Source organism: Canis aureus, chromosome 29 (assembly GCF_053574225.1).
Source record: "Canis aureus isolate CA01 chromosome 29, VMU_Caureus_v.1.0, whole genome shotgun sequence".
Lineage (NCBI taxonomy): Eukaryota > Metazoa > Chordata > Mammalia > Carnivora > Canidae > Canis > Canis aureus.
The window spans coordinates 6,155,173-6,172,343 of record NC_135639.1 but is presented as its reverse complement, the minus strand read 5'-3'; the positions used below and the strand labels follow the sequence as shown (position 1 = coordinate 6,172,343).

Sequence of the window (17,171 nt, the reverse complement as noted above, 5' to 3'; positions counted from 1 at the left end):
CATTGCTGCTATAAACATCGGGGTGCAGGTGTCCCGGCGTTTCATTGCATCTGTATCTTTGGGGTAAATCCCTAGCAGTGCAATTGCTGGGTCATAGGGCAGCTCTATTTTTAACTGTTTGAGGAACCTCCACACAGTTTTCCAGAGTGGCTGCACCAGGTCACATTCCCACCAACAATGCAAGAGGGTTTCCCTTTCTCCACATCCTCTCCAACATTTGTTGTTTTCTGTCTTATTAATTTTAGCCATTCTCACTGGTGTGAGGTGGTATCTCATTGTGGTTTTGATTTGTATTTCCCTGATGGCCAGTGATGCGGAGCATGTTCTCATGTGCTTGTTGGCTAGGTCTGTGTCTTCCTCTGTGAAATTTTAGAAGGGATCAGTTCTTTGAGGAACACAAAGGCTATGAAGTGGGTCAAAGGTTGTGCAAACCCAGCTGACCCTCACTGACCTTTGCCAGTGGAGGTTGTCTGATTCTGCTGGGGCTCTGTACGTTCACTTCCCTTCTCCTTCTGTGACCCTGGGGTACACCTTCTGCCCACAGCTGCTGCAAAATCCTTACCCTGTGTGTGTGATGAAAAATGCTCTGAGGTTGACCATAAGCCTGTAAATGAAATTTTCCACTGAATTTGACTATTTTCTAGTTTCTTTTTTCTGATGGACTCTTTAACTGCTCCCAAATCTCCTTGACTTTTGTAATTTAATTCTTTCTGGAATGCCTGGTCCCGGTTCCTTGCTTCACCACACAGCGGGTGTATGACCTTTTTGTTTCTGCTCGTACTGCTTCTGGAATTTTAAGTTATTGTGACTTTTCATGATGACTAGAGTTTAGATTTTTGCAACCCCTCCAGTCAATGGTGGTTCCTTCCAGCTCAGAGGATACTGGACCAGGTCTCAAAGTATGGGGGAAGAATACAGGTGCAGGCAATAACTGCTGCCTCTTGCACATAACAGTGTTTTTTTTTATTTTTTTAATTTATTTTTTATTGGTGTTCAATTTACTAACATACAGAATAACCCCCAGTGCCCGTCACCCATTCACTCCCACTCCCCGCCCTCCTCCCCTTCTACCACCCCTAGTTCGTTTCCCAGAGTTAGCAGTCTTTACGTTCTGTCTCTCTTTCTAATATTTCCCACACATTTCTTCTCCCTTCCCTTATATTCCCTTTCACTATTATTTATATTCCCCAAATGAGTGAGAACATATAATGTTTGTCCTTCTCCGATTGACTTACTTCACTCAGCATAATACCCTCCAGTTCCATCCACGTTGAAGCAAATGGTGGGTATTTGTCATTTCTAATAGCTGAGTAATATTCCATTGTATACATAAACCACATCTTCTTTATCCATCATCTTTCGATGGACACCGAGGCTCCTTCCACAGTTTGGCTATCGTGGCCATTGCTGCTATAAACATCGGGGTGCAGGTGTCCCGGCGTTTCATTGCATCTGTATCTTTGGGGTAAATCCCCAACAGTGCAATTGCTGGGTCATAGGGCAGGTCTATTTTTAACTCTTTGAGGAACCTCCACACAGTTTTCCAGAGTGGCTGCACCAGTTCACATTCCCACCAACAGTGCAGGAGGGTTCCCTTTTCTCCGCATCCTCTCCAACATTTGTGGTTTCCTGCCTTGTTAATTTGCCCCATTCTCACTGGTGTGAGGTGGTATCTCATTGTGGTTTTGATTTGTATTTCCCTGATGGCAAGTGATGCAGAGCATTTTCTCATGTGCATGTTGGCCATGTCTATGTCTTCCTCTGTGAGATTTCTCTTCATGTCTTTTGCCCATTTCATGATTGGATTGTTTGTTTCTTTGGTGTTGAGTTTAGTAAGTTCTTTATAGATCTTGGAAACTAGCCCTTTATCTGATACGTCATTTGCAAATATCTTCTCCCATTCTGTAGGTTGTCTTTGAGTTTTGTTGACTGTATCCTTTGCTGTGCAAAAGCTTCTTATCTTGATGAAGTCCCAATAGTTCATTTTTGCTTTTGTTTCTTTTGCCTTTGTGGATGTATCTTGCAAGAAGTTACTGTGGCCGAGTTCAAAAAGGGTGTTGCCTGTGTTCTTCTCTAGGATTTTGATGGAATCTTGTCTCACATTTAGATCTTTCATCCATTTTGAGTTTATCTTTGTGTATGGTGCAAGAGAGTGGTCTAGTTTCATTCTTCTGCATGTGCATGTCCAATTTTCCCAGCACCATTTATTGAAGAGACTGTCTTTCTTCCAGTGGATAGTCTTTCCTCCTTTATGGAATATTAGTTGACCATAAAGTTCAGGGTCCACTTCTGGGTTCTCTATTCTGTTCCATTGATCTATGTGTCTGTTTTTGTGCCAGTACCACACTGTCTTGATGATCACAGCTTTGTAGTACAACCTGAAATCTGGCATTGTGATGCCCCCAGATATGGTTTTCTTTTTTAAAATTCCCCTGGCTATTTGGGGTCTTTTCTGATTCCACACAAATCTTAAAATAATTTGTTCTAACTCTCTGAAGAAAGTCCATGGTATTTTGATAGGGATTGCATTAAACGTGTATATTGCCCCGGGTAACATTGACATTTTCACAATATTAATTCTGCCAATCCATGAGCATGGAATATTTTTCCATCTCTTTGTGTCTTCCTCAATTTCTTTCAGAAGTGTTCTATAGTTTTGAGGGTATAGATCCTTTACCTCTTTGGTTAGGTTTATTCCTAGGTATCTTATGCTTTTGGGTGCAATTGTAAATGGGATTGACTCCTTAATTTCTCTTTCTTCAGTCTCATTGTTAGTGTATGGAAATGCCACTGATTTCTGGGCATTGATTTTGTATCCTGCCACGCTACCGAATTGCTGTATGAGTTCTAGCAATCTTGGGGTGGAGACTTTTGGGTTTTCTATTAGAGTATCATGTCATCGGCGAAGAGGGAGAGTTTGACTTCTTCTTTGCCAATTTGAATGCCTTTAATGTCTTTTTGTTGTCTGATTGCTGAGGCTAGGACTTCCAGTACTATGTTGAATAGCAGTGGTGAGAGTGGACATCCCTGTCTTGTTCCTGATCTTAGGGGAAAGGCTCCCAGTGCTTCCCCATTGAGAATGGTATTTGCTGTGGGCTTTTCGTAGATGGCTTTTAAGATGTTGAGGAATGTTCCCTCTATCCCTACACTCTGAAGAGTTTTGATCAGCATTGTCAAATGCTTTCTCTGCATCTAATGAGAGGATCATATGGTTCTTGGTTTTTCTCTTGCTGATATGATGAATCACATTGATTGTTTTACGGGTGTTGAACCAGCCTTGTGTCCCAGGGATAAATCCTACTTGATCATGGTGAATAATTTTCTTAATGTACTGTTGGATCCTATTGGCCAGTATCTTGTTGAGAATTTTTGCATCCATGTTCATCAGGGATATTGGTCTGTAAGTCTCCTTTTTGGTGGGGTCTTTGTCTGGTTTTGGAATTAAGGTGATGCTGGCCTCATAGAACGAATTTGGAAGTACTCCATCTCTTTCTATCTTTCCAAACAGCTTTAGGAGAATAGGTATGGTTTCTTCTTTAAACGTTTGATAAAATTCCCCTGGGAAGCCATCTGGCCCTGGACTCTTGTGTCTTGGGAGGTTTTTGATGACTGCTTCAATTTCCTCCCTGGTTATTGGCCTGTTAAGAATTTTAACTCCCGGGGTGCCTGGGTGGCTCCGTAGGTTGAGCGTCACACTCTTGGTTTTGGCTCAGGTCATGACCTCGATGTGGGATCGAACCCTGAGTGGGGCTCTGTGCTCAGCAGGTAGTCTGCTTGAGATTCTTTCCTTCTCCCTCGGTCCCCCACCCCACCAGTCTTCTGCATGTGTGTGTGTGCACTCTTTAAAATAAATAAAATCTTAAAAAAATAGTTTAACTACCCTTACCTTTTTTTTTTAAAGATTTTATTTATTCATAGAGACAGAGAGAGAGAGAGACAGAGACACAGGCAGAGGGAGAAGCAGGCTCCATGCAGGGAGCCCGACATGGGACTCGATCCCGGGACGCCAGGATCCCGCCCTGGGCTGAATGTGGCACTAAACCGCTGAGCCACAGGGGCTGCCCGCCCTTACCTTTTTTATATAACAATCATGAAAATCTGTGTAAAAACTTTTCCCTCTTTATGGGGGGAAATTTGAGCTAATATTTAGCATCTTCATTCTTATCTGGAAAGTTTATTTAAAAATCTCCAAGGTTACTATTGCATTATTGATCCAAAGGTACAGAATTAGTGAAACTTTGTACGTTCAAAAAAAATTTGTTTCAACTCCCTATGTTTTATCTCATTGCCGAGGGGTGCTGGCAAACATAAAAAGTAATTTGAGGCTTTTGTGAGCAAACAAGATTCAGGATGCAGGAGAAGAAAGCATTAATCATTTGGGTTGTATATTTTTCCTTTTTTTTTTCCTTAATATTTTCTTAGAGCAAGTGTGTGAGCAAGGAAGGTGCAGAGGGAGAGCAAGAATCCCAAGCCGACTCAGCCCTGAGCACAGAGCCCAATGCAGGGCTTGATCCTACAACCCTGAGATCATGACCTGACTGAGCCACCCAAGCACCCCTGTACATTTTGCTTTTTATTTTTCTGGATTTCAGATGCAGACTGAACCTTGAAATCTCTGGCCTCTGTGTCTTTCAGCACTATGATGGTGCATTAGCTCAGTTGTAAAAATTAGATGTGACTTTGGGCCTAATGCTTCCTTATGGCCATTTCATAAATTATCCAGATGAATATGTTGCTCCCTCCTCACAATACACTAGATTTATTTATTAATTTTTTTTAGGGGTACCTGAGGGGCTCAGTTAAGTATCTGCCTTCGGCTCAGGTCATGATCCCAGCATCCTTGGTCTTTGGTCCTGGGATTGAGCCCCAACTTGGACTCCCTGCTCAGCAGGGAAGCTGCTTCCCCCACTCCCTACTCTTGTGTGTGCGCATGCTCTCTCCCCATCTCAAATCTTAATTTTTTAAAATGATTTTATTTTAAGTAATCTCTACATACAATGTGGGGCTCAACCCGGAGAGTTGCACCCTCTACTGACTGAGCCAGCCAGGTGTCCCAATACACTAGATTTATTAAGTAAAAAATTTTAGGAAGATTTTTTGTTTTTTTGGCTCTTTTATCCCCCGAAAATGTTTTCTTGGATTAAAACAAAAACAAAAACAAAAAAAAAAAACTTCCTAATTTTTTCTATCTCCTGGAGTAGTTGATGTATTTAAAAAACCCTTTTTATTTTAAATCAGATTTGAGGGATACTCCTGTCTGCCTACTATTGTTCTTCTGTGCTGCCACATATTAATTTTGGTGGCCATCTAATTACTTCATTAATAGGAAAATATTTGTGACTGTCTGCTTCCTCTCCCTTGATCTTGGTTGGCTATTCTTAGCCTTTTGTACTTAACTGGTAAGTCAATTCTAAAATTTATATTTCCTATCAGAGAGGGAGACAGAACATGAGAGACTCCTAACTCTGGGAAACAAACAAGGGGTGGTGGAAAGGGAGGTGGGCGGGGGGTGAGGGTGACTGGGTGATGGGCACTGAGGGGGGCACTTGATGGGATGAGCACTGGGTGTTATGCTATATGTTGGCAAATTGGGCTCCAATAAAAAAAAAAAAACTTGGGGAGAAGAAAAGAAAAAAGAATTTATATTTCCTACAAATGTTGTTAGGGTTTCCATTGGGATTAAACCAATAGTTCATCCTGGGGAGAACTTTATCAAATATTCCAATCCTTGAGCTTCATTTATCTTCCCACGTCTTATGTCTTGAGTACATCCTAAAATATGATTTTCTCCATTAAGGGCCTACACATTTCATAGATTACTAGATTCATTGCGTTTTCAGTGCTATTGTAATTTATTCAGTTTGTTAAAATGTAATGTTAATTGTTGGGTGTATGACTAGCTAACTTGTTCATTACTTCCATATATATTTTTTTGAATTTTCGATATAGGTAACCAAACCTTCTGTAAATAAGTTTGTTTTTCTCCCTTGCCAATTCTTTTGCTTTTTCTTATTTTCCTTATTGCGCTCAGACCTATAGTAAATGTTGACCATAAGTACTGACAGTAGTTATCTTTGTTGTCCTTACAATTTCAGAGAAAACTTTACATATCTCATATTGAGAACATTTTTTACTTGTAATAGATCTCCTTTATCAGAATAAAGACATTCCCTTACATTCATAATATGCTTATTTTTAAAAAAGATTTTATTTATTCATGAGAGACACAGAGAGGCAGAGACACAGGCAGAGGGAGAAGCAGGCTCCCTGTGGGGAGCCTGATGCGGGATGTGATCCCAGTGGGATCATGACCTGAGCCAAAGGCAGACCCTCATTGAGCACCCCCGTACCCCCTAATTTGCTTATTTCTAAAATATGCAATGAGTTTTGAATGTTATCAGACACTTTTTATGCATCTTAGATTATTTTTTTCTCTTTTAATCTGCTCATGGGTTATAATTTTGTGTGCGTGTGTTCAAATCAAACATTCCTGGAATAAACAAAACTTACCCTTTTAATATATTGCTGCTGGCTTTGGTTTGCAGATCCATCTGTAGACTTTGTAAACCTGCATACAGTACACCTCGTTCTTTTTGGTGATGTTGATAAATAGTGGTGTAACCACTGCCACGGTGAAGACCCATAACCGTCCATCACTCTAAAAATGCCTGTGCTATCCCTTTGTAGTAACTCTTCCCCCTCTTAGCCCTCGGCAACCACTGATCCACATCCCTTTAGTGATTCCTTTTCCAGAAAGTCATTAGCATAATGCACTTGAGATTTATCCATGTGGTCTGTATCAACAGTTCATTCCTTTTTATTTATACTTAGTATTTCATTGTATGAATATAGCATAGTTTATCTGTTCACCATTGGGGGAATGGATTATTTTCACTTATTAGTGCATCATAAAAGAATTCACTATGTATGTTTACATACTGGCTTTTGAACGTAGGTTTTTATTCGAGGAATAGGGTTGCTGGACCACGTTGTCAGTATGTTTGACTTTATATAAGAAACCACCAATTTGTTTTCCAAAGTGGAGGTATCCTTTCAGTTTCTTTAAGAGATAACCGGAGACTTTGAGCTTTCTACATCCTACTGAGTTTGCTGGTGTACAGGGGGCACAAAACTTTACCTGACCCATCTTATGACTTCAGCTGGAGCTCTGTAACAAAAAAGACTGATTAATAAGTGAAAAACAATTAACGTGGGTGGGGGTGCATCCCACAGGGGACATAGTGAGAAGTAACTTAGCTTGGTGGCTTAGAATGGTCTGCTTATGTAGCCTCTTCAGCCAAGGGCAGTATGTTGGTAGAGAAATGACAGGAGAAAGTAAGCAATTTTAGGCTTCCAGGGGCAACAAACTGGGAAGGTTTGTATATATACATATATATGTATATACCAGATTCCTCTTGTGCCATCTCTGGGTGGGGAAGTCTTTTTCCAGTAAAAGAATTTACATCCTGCCTTTAGGCATAAGAGAGGGAGGACAAAGCTTTTCCTGTGTTTGCTGCTGCTTAATTGCCTTCAGCTTAAAATAATTTTTATGTGAAAGAGGCATATTTGGAAGCGATATATTCTGGTTTCCTTCAGTAATTTGTCTTTCAAGGGGGCAATCTATTTAATTTGTTGGCTTTCTAGACAAAAGTCATCTTAGTAGAATCCTTTCTTAATCTAAGGTCTACAGGGGTCTGGAATGGTGCTCCCTATCCTTATTCCTGGTATCAGTGATTTGGGTTTCTCCCTTTTACTTGGTCTGTTGGCCTCGAGCTTTATCAATTTATTTATTTTCAAAGAATCAGTTTTGGATTTTGACTTTTTTATTTTAAATTTTATTGATTTTACTCTATTATACTGGTTTTACTTTATTTACTCTTCTGCTTGACTTGGGTTTATTCTGCTTTTCTCTACTTTAAGCAGATACTTAGGTGATTGACCTGATATCTTTCTGATGTCATAACTTAGTGCTTTGAATTTTCCCCTTGGCGCAAATTTAAATCAATTGATCTGTTCAAAATATTTCCTAGGTGTTCTTGACCCCACACATCATTTAGAAGTACATTAGTTCCACACACTTGGCAATGTTCTAGAAATGTTTGTTGAGGGAAGGGAGAAGAAATGTGTGGGAAATATCAGAAAGGGAGACAGAACATAAAGACTGCTAACTCTGGGAAACGAACTAGGGGTGGTAGAAGGGGAGGAGGGCGGGGGGTGGGAGTGAATGGGTGACGGGCACTGGGTGTTATTCTGTATGTTAGTAAATTGAACACCAATAAAAAAATAAAATAAAAAAAAAAAAAAAAAAAAGAATTCTGTTCTCTGTACTTGATTTAATTTCAATTCTTTCACATTGCTGGGTTTACTTTTATGACCCAAAATATGGTCTATGTATCCTGCAATATTGATCAGTGTTCCAAGTTTTGACTTTGTCTCAATCTGCTTGTCATTTACTTCTCAGAGTCCTCGAGTCATTGCAGTTTATATTTTATCCGGAGTTTTTTTTATTGTAATCAGAGAGAATGACTGGCTACAACATGAATACTGCATCTTGGCCAGCACCATAAATTGTCAACACATTCTAAAAATACCTTTTCATCCACATTGAATAGCATTGCCATATAAATATCTTTTGCAGTTGCTTTTTTTTTTTAAGGATTTGAGAGAGTGTATGTGCACTAGCAGTGGGGAGGTGGAGGGGCAGAGGGAGAGAGAGAAGCAGACTCCCCACTGAGTGGGAGCCCTATGCGGGGCTTGATCCCAGGACCCTGAGATCATGACCCAAGCCAAAGGCAGATGCTTAACCAACTGAGCCATCCAGGCGCCCTGCCTTGTTGGGTTTTGGTATTGAGTTTATTTTTATTTTAATCTCATAAAAACAAACTGGGGAGTGTTTCTGCATTTTTTTGTACTCCAAGAGAGTCTCAGTTTTTTAAAGAATTGTTTATTTTAGAGAGAGATCACAAGTGGGAGGGGCAGAGAGAGAGAGAGAATCTCAAGCAGACTCTGTGCTGAATGCAGAGCTTGACTCGGAGCTCAACCCCAGTGCCTGGATATCATGACCAAGAATTGAACGCTTAACTGACTGCCTCAAAAAAATTTTTTTTTAACTTGTATATTTCCTGGAACATTTGGTAAAGCCACAGGAGCCTAGAAATTTTAAGGGAAGATTTTGACTACTGATTCAGTGTGTTTAATAGGTAGAAGATGTCTCAGTTTTTCTACTTTTTGAGTCCGTTTGATGTTGTTGTTTTTTTCCAGAAAATTGTTATGGTCTATACTTCAAAGTCTATTGGCATAAAGTTAGTAATTGCAAATCATCTTTTTGAAGTCTTCAGGTCTATAATACAATCCTCATTTTGTGCTGTCTGTTAATTTTTGGCTTTTGTCCCTTTTGCTAACTCCTGGTAAAGGCTTGTGAATTTTATTATGCTTTTTGAAGAACTGAGTTTTAGCTTGATTGATTCTGTTGTGTGTTTCTTTGTATCTTGTTCATTTCTGTTATGTTTTTCCTAATTTATTGACTGATGCTTTGTTCACTGATCTGATTTTTCAATGTATTACTCTAGTACACAGTAAGACTATAAATTTGCCTTTAAGAATGGATTCAGCTGTACCTCACAGCTTTTGATATGTAGAACTGATGAAGATGAATTTTCCTTGTAATTTTATCTTTGATCTATGGGTTATTCAGAACTATGTGTCCCAGTTTCTAAAATGTGAATTTTCTCATTTTTATCCTTTGTTTCTCACTCTCGGCTTAATTATGTTATTGTTAGAGATTGTGATCTGTATCCCACTTCTTTGAAATTTGTTGCTTGCTTTAACACCTACATATATGGCTAATTTTTTGAAATTGTTTCTCATTTACTTGAGGGGAAGTCTGCTTCTGCAGTTAAGGTATTGTGTTCTATATATGTCCATTGAGTCTTTTTTTGATAATTTGGTTAAAATCTATAATATCCTTTTTTTTTTTTTTTTTTTTTTTACTTTCTCTTTTGCCTGAGAGATGTTAGACAAGTCCACAATCATAGTGGAGTATTTATCTCCTTATATTTTGTCAACTTTTGCTTTCAGTTTTGAGGCTATTTTGGGGCATATGATTTAAAAATGTGTATCTTTGTAAATTGAATTTCTATTAAAATGCTTTCCTCATTTGTGTATGCTCTCAACTGTATGATAGAGCTATAGTAACTGCGGTCATGTTCTGTGTGTATGTGTGTGTTACATGTATATTAATATTCAGCCCTTCTGTATCTTCATATTTTAGTAGGACTCTTGTAAACTGCATGGGATTGGATGAAACAATTTAACAATTTCTAACCAGATCATTTAGTCACTTTGCATTTATTATACATCCTGATCCTTTTGGATTCCCTATATGGTTGTGTGTCTGACATGTATGTATATGTGTTCAATCATTTTATTTCCTATTTTCTACTTGTCCCCACAAACCCCAGCTTTTATGTCCTCTTTGGACTGGTGGGATATTTTGTCGTTTCTAGTCATTTGGAAGTCTTTGTTTATAATCTGTCAGCAGCTATCATACTAAACATGTATATTTAAGTTATGGAAGTCTGAAGTTTACGTACCTTCTAAAGTCTAAATAACTTTAGAATATTTTAATTGCTTTAACTCTTCTTGAGTTATGCTATTCTATATAGTATATCCACATTTATTTCTTCATTTTCATCTCTTTGAGATGATGGTAGATCCACATTCAGATATAAGAAATATGCAAATATACTCTTTACTCAGTTTCTCCTAATGGTAACATCTTTCAAAACTATAATATCACTGGGCTCCCTGCATGGAGACTGTTTCTCTTCCTTCTATGTCCCTGCCTCTCTCTCTGTATTTCTTGTGAATAAAGAAATAAAAGCTTTAAAAAAAGCTAACATCGCAACCAGGAAATTGACATTAATGCAATGCACTGATCTTATTCAGATTTTACCAGTTTTATGTGCATGCACATGGGGGTGTATTTTGTTCTATGCTCTCCTGTCATGTATAGGGCTACTAGTCCCCAGATATAGAAGGGTTCCATAAGAGAGACCCTATGTCTTGCCCTTTGTTAGCTACAGACACTTGCTTCTCTCCCTAACCTCTGACAGCCACTAACCTCTACTTTATTTCTATAATTTTGTCATTTCAAGAACATTATATAAATGAAACCATGTAGTAGCTAATCTTTTGAAATTGACTTTTTATTCAGTCTAATTCTCCTGAGATTCATTCAAGTTGTTTTGATATATTTTAATTTTACCATTTTTGTATATTTCTTGGGAAATTACTTTTATTGTTTTACATACTTAATATTTTTTTAGTTTTAGCCACAGATTCACTTTTTTTTTTCCTGTTCATTTCTTGTATCACATGGGGTCACTTTCTTCCTGCCTGAAATAGGTCTTTTAGGATTTGGTTTAGTAATGGTCTCCTGGGGCAAACTTCCTAAGTTTCTGTATCTTGTACGCTGTCTTTATTTCATTCTTAAACTATTTTTTAAAGAGATTTTATTTATTCATGAGAGACAGAGAGAGAGAGAGGCAGACACACAGGTAGAGGGAGAAACAGCCTCCCTGTGGGGGAGCCTGATGTGGGACTCAATCTCGGGACTCCGAGATCATGCCCTGAGCTGAAGGCAGATACCCAATCACTGAGCCACCCAGGTGTCCCTCATTCTCAAACTATTTTTAAAAGGAAATTTTTAATTGGTATATAAGTTACATATAGGCAAGTGTATATAGGTATAAGAAGCATACAATTAAGATTAGAAAAGTACAACTGAGTGAATTTTTACATAGTTAATATAAAAGGAACATTACCAGCACCCCCATAAGCCTCATTTATATTACCTTCCCCTCTTTCCTAAAGAAATTTTCCATCCTGACTTTTTACACCGTAGATGAGTTTTGCCCATTTTTGCATTTTATAAATGAAGCTTTTTTTGTCTGTCTTCTTTCCATCAGCATTAGCTATGTGAAACACATTCATGCCCTTGCTCATAGCGATGATTAGTTTGTGTTCATTGTTGCAGAAGTTCTATTTTACTAATATTCCATAATATGATTACTCTGCTGGTAGTAGAAATTCAGTTTCCAAACTGGGTCTCTTGTAAGTAATACTGCTGTGAGCTTTCTTGTGCATCTCTTTTGGTGCACCTGTATATATTTCCTTTGGCTTGTACATGGGAGTGAAAGTGTTGTTTTGTAGAATATGTTTAGGGTTGGCTTTAGGAGATAACTGCTCACTTTTTTTCCACTGGTTATGTCCATTCATATGTCCACAGCTGGTGCATGAATGTACAATTATATCCCATCCTTCCCGATACTTACTATTGTGTCAGCTTTAAATACATTTTAATTTAATCATTCTGTTAGGTGTGTAGTAGTAGCTCATTGAATTTGAATTTCCATGATGCCTGAAGAGGTTGAGCATCTTTTCATATATTTTAATATCAGCCACTTGGATATTCTCTTCGGGGGAAGAGTCTCTTGCTGCATTTTCTCTTGGGTTGTTGGTCTTTTTTTAATTATTGATGTGAGGGAATTCTTAAATCTATTCTAAATTGGAGTCTGTTGGTTAGATTTTCTTAGCGCTTTTTTTGTTCTCAACAGTTTCTTTTGATAATTAGTTCTAATGTAGTCTAATTTATCAATATTTTCCTTTATGGTTAATGTTTTCAGTATTCTTTTTTAAAAAAGATTTTTATTATTCATGAGAGACAGAAAGAGAGAGGGAAAGACACAGGCAGAGGGAGAAATAGCCTCCATGCAGGGAGCTCGATGTGGGACTCAATCCCAGGTCTCTAGGATTGCACCCTAGGCCGAAGGCAGCACTAAAACATTGAGCCACCCAGGCAGTCCATATTTTCAGTATTCTTTATAAATTTCTTTGGCCTAATCTAAGGTCATGAATATATTGTTATCTTTTAGAAGTTTTTTTATGTTTATATCTATCTGAATTTTTTTAATGTATAGATTTTTTTTTCATCTGGTTAGTCAATTGACTTAGCACTGTTATATTAAAATGACATCCTTTCTGGGGTACATAGGCTGGCTCAGTAGAGTGCTCTTGATTTTGTGAGTTCAAGCTCCACATTGGGTGTAGAGATTACTTAAAATGACCTCCTTTCCTCACCATTCTGCGAGTCCCCCCCCTTTTTTTTTTATAAACCAAGCATCACTGAGCAATATGGATGCTTTTCTGGTCTCTTAGCTCTTTACTTGATTTGTCTGTATTTTGTTCTGGGAAGAAAAAGCATAAAATGCAGCCTTTGCTCTGAAAATACTTAGTATCTAATGTAGGAATCTGTTAAGTAGCTTATTTCAACATAATGTGGTGTGGAAGAAAACAATGTTAAAAATGTGCTCATGTTTAAGTTTTCAGATTCACTTTAGTAAAGAAATTCAGTAGGAAGGCTGTTATTATAACAAAGATATCTTGTGTTTCATTACTTGGATTTTTCTTTATCATTTACCATATGTGAATATATCCCTAAACATACATTGTTTAGTTTTACCTGTTTGACTCTACTATAAAATGACATTTATACCACATGTATTCTGTACTGTTTTTGTTATGGTTTCAATTTAAGCTTTTAAGACCAATTATATTTTAGTGACAGAATTTCTAGCAGTAGGAAAAATTTCATGCCAGGTGGTTTCCATTAAATCGGTAGCTCCTAAGATCTGGCATATAGCATCATTTTAGGTGGTATTAAGACAAACATTTTAAAATGATCACTTTACATTTTAATAGTTTCTCTTGGTTAAAACCATAGTATTGGTTTTTCATGGACTTACAGCATAAAATTTCAAGTCAACATAAGAACATTTAGGTCAAGTTTGCAAGTGGTTGACACTTTGTTCTTTGTAGCATGGCAGAAACTTGAAGTGGAAGGAGGATGGCCTGTGTGGATAACCTTGCCTTTATAGTGCCTTTTCTGGCCCAGGGAATGGGTGAGGAGGATTTATAAGTGCCTCCTTTTGGTCAGGGCTACCCTGCAGTCAAGGCAAAGTTGTTCCCTAAGAAAGTTACCATTGTCTGGGATGGGAGTGGCACACCACACAATACTATGCAAAAGGGGGAATCTGTCTCAGGTTTGCCACTCTTCTTCTGACACGAGTGCCTACTTACCCCTCAGCTATATTAGGGATGCACATAATTCAATGCCAACAAATTTATGATTTCTCTGATTAGAAGATTACCAACCATGTCTGGTCCTCTCTGACAGATGGAAAGGTAAAGGGTGGTATCGGGGTGCTTGTTAGGGTTTTGAATTGAGAAGCTGGTGAGCAAATTCTATGAGCTCTATCCTGAGGAGATCTTCAGTTCCAGAAAGAGTATGAAGCTAGGAGGATGGGTTTCTGAGCATAGGGCAGAAGCAAAAGACCAAGCAGAGAGACAGAGTTGGGGGGGGGGGAGGAGAGTGACCTTTGGGGAATATGCCTCATCCAGGGTGAAAGCATCGGGCCATAGTACATTTTATGGCAGTAAATGAAGCAGATTTTATCACTTGATGCTCAGGTCACACAGTCATCTGTGTCTGCGGAAGAAGCAGGAATCCATAAGACCTGATCATGCATGTGGGGGGAAGAAACAGCACAGAGTCCACGGGAGTTATACAAGAGTTCAAATGTGGGAGAGTCTGAGGAGGATGAGCTACCCAATGACCTCCAAGAACCAGGCTGGAGGGGTTTGATCTGGAAGAGAAGAGAAGTTTGTTTTTCTAGCCTGCTGAACTTGAGATGACCAGGGCCTGTCCAGGAGGCTGGGGTGAACAACAATGGAAAAGCTAAGTAAGAGTGCCAGGGATAGAGTCTTACCAGGCGGAGGACAACAGCCCAGAGCTGTTGGGGCAGCACGGGAGAAAGACAGAAAGGCTGACTCTGCTCACGGCGAAGAAGAATAAAGGCCATACCTAGTGAAGTTGTCTAGTACAATGTCTTGTTTGTAGCACTTTATAAATACTCATTGAAAGATTTTTGATTTATTTATTTTTTAAAAGATTTTTATTTATTCATGAAAGACACACACAGAGAGGCAGAGACACAGGCAGAGGGAGAAGCAGGCTCCATGCAGGGAGCCTGACGTGGGACTCAATCCAAGGACCTGGATCACGCCCTGGGCCAAAGGCAGGCACTAAAGCACTGAGCCACCCAGGGATTACTGAAAGATTTTTGAAATACCTGTGCAGACATTGGATAGTAGAAATATAAAAGATGGAGTGAGATTTTAACTTTTGGAGGTGGAGCTTCTGGCAAACTTAACCTGGGAATGTGGCTCTATTTGTGGAGATAAAAGAGAGAACTTCAAGTTCTTGCAGCAGTCCATTTACCTGAACGAGAGCCCAGTGCTTTCCTTCTCAGCCTCCTACTCTGTCTGGCTGCCATTTAATACATGATTTTTAATAAATGTGACTTGAGTGCCCTCTTCCACAGTAAATTAGAAGTCCATAATGGCCATATGAAGGCTTATCAGTGCAACTGGGGGCAACAGCTGGCAACCTGGCTCGGAGGGAGGAGACCAGAAGCTGAGAGATGTCCCATTACCATATGTTACTAAAGAAATGGGCATCTTTCAGAGGTGGGACAGGTTGTGTAGTAAGTAGATCCAGTGGGAGAGGATGAACATAGGCCAGGTCATGGCTGGCCACAGCATCTCTCCTGCAGAGTGTTCGGTAAGGGCTGAGAGGAACTTGGCTCTGAAGGACTCTAGTCATAGGCAGGAAGTGTGGCAGGGTGGGGCAGACAGATGAAGGCCTCAGGGATGTCTGGCTATTCATAAGGATGGAGTGGTGGGTGGAATTCTGGTCCTGGATGAATTAAGGCTAATTCTACAAGTTAGTGGAAGGAACAAAACTGACTGGAGGAGTGGAGGGAGGGCCACAGGAAGGCAGCTAGTTGCAGTTTGGGTACAGTTAGTGATGGCACTGCAGGCATGTTGTCATGGGTCTCCCTGAATTTCCCCTTCCAGGTCAGCTCAGTGCTGGAGTCCAACTGGGCTGAGACCATCTTTCCAATGTGCCAGGTCTCTTCTGCTTTGGGATGTGTGGGCAGAGCTTCTCTTTTCATGTTTCACCAAAGACCTCCTTTTGTTCTGATGTAGATACTCTGCCAGAGGGCATCTCCCCACCCCAGCCCCCACATTTTGCTCCTTTTTTGAAAGTTCCTGTTTCACTCTGATTATCTTCTGAGTAATCTTCCTTCATTGCATTTGTCATAGTTTGTAACTGGATTATCCAATTCTTAGCTCACTGCTCCATAGAACTTTAAGCTTCATGAAGGCAGAGACCATGTCTGTTTGCTCACCATTGTATCCTCCTAACTTTGCACAGTTCCTGACCCCTAAAAGAGTTTTAATACCATTTGATGACGGAATGGAAGAGCTCAGAAATATACCCATGCTTATAGGGTTAGTTACAACAAAGGAGCCAAGAGTATACAGTGGGGATAGGATAGTACCTTCAATAGTATTGGGAAAACTGGACAGCTCATACAAAAGAATGAAACTGGACTCCATTGGACATCAAACATAAAAATCCACTCAAAATGAATCACTTGAATGTAAAACTCGAAACTGAAAAAGAAAACCTAAGCTCCTTAACATTGATCTTGGCAATGATGACTTGGATTTGATACCAAAAGCAAAAATAAACAAGTGGGACTATATCAAAGGATAAAGCTTTTGCATAGCAGAGGAAAACAAATGAAAAGCAACTTGGAGGATGGGAGAAAATACTTGCAAATTATTAAAAGAGCTGATAGAAGTGCATAACAACAACAAAAATATTTTAAAAAAGGCATTGGACCTGAATAGATATTTTCCCAAAGAAAACACATGAGTGGTCAGTAGGTACAGACATACCTCAGAGCTATTGTGGGTTCAGGTCCAGACCACCACAATGGAACAAATAACACAATAAAACAAGTCAAAATAATTTGGGGGATTTCCAATACACATAAAAGTTATGTTTGCACTGTACCATAGTCTATTAATTGCAATAGCAATCTGTCTAAAAAAAACCCCAACAATGTACTTACTTTAAATGAAAAATATGATTGCTAAAAAAAAACCCCAAACAACAACAACAACAACAAAAAGCCATCATCTGAACTTTCAAGTGAATCATAACTTTTTAAGGTGAAGGGTCTTGCCTCAATGTTTCT

At 39.1% G+C, this 17,171-nt stretch overlaps 1 protein-coding gene across 2 annotated transcripts in view; it reads left to right on the top strand.

Moving 5' to 3' along the window:
- The first annotated feature begins 839 nt into the window (after window positions 1–839).
- FANK1 (fibronectin type III and ankyrin repeat domains 1) overlaps window positions 840–17,171 on the top strand; it is a 77,994-nt gene continuing 61,662 nt past the window's right edge. For both annotated transcript variants that reach the window (XM_077877239.1, XM_077877240.1), the window contains exon 1: window positions 840–918. In XM_077877239.1, the coding sequence (XP_077733365.1) occupies window positions 855–918 (64 nt within the window). In that variant the 5' untranslated portion in view covers window positions 840–854. The remainder of the gene's footprint in view (window positions 919–17,171) is intronic.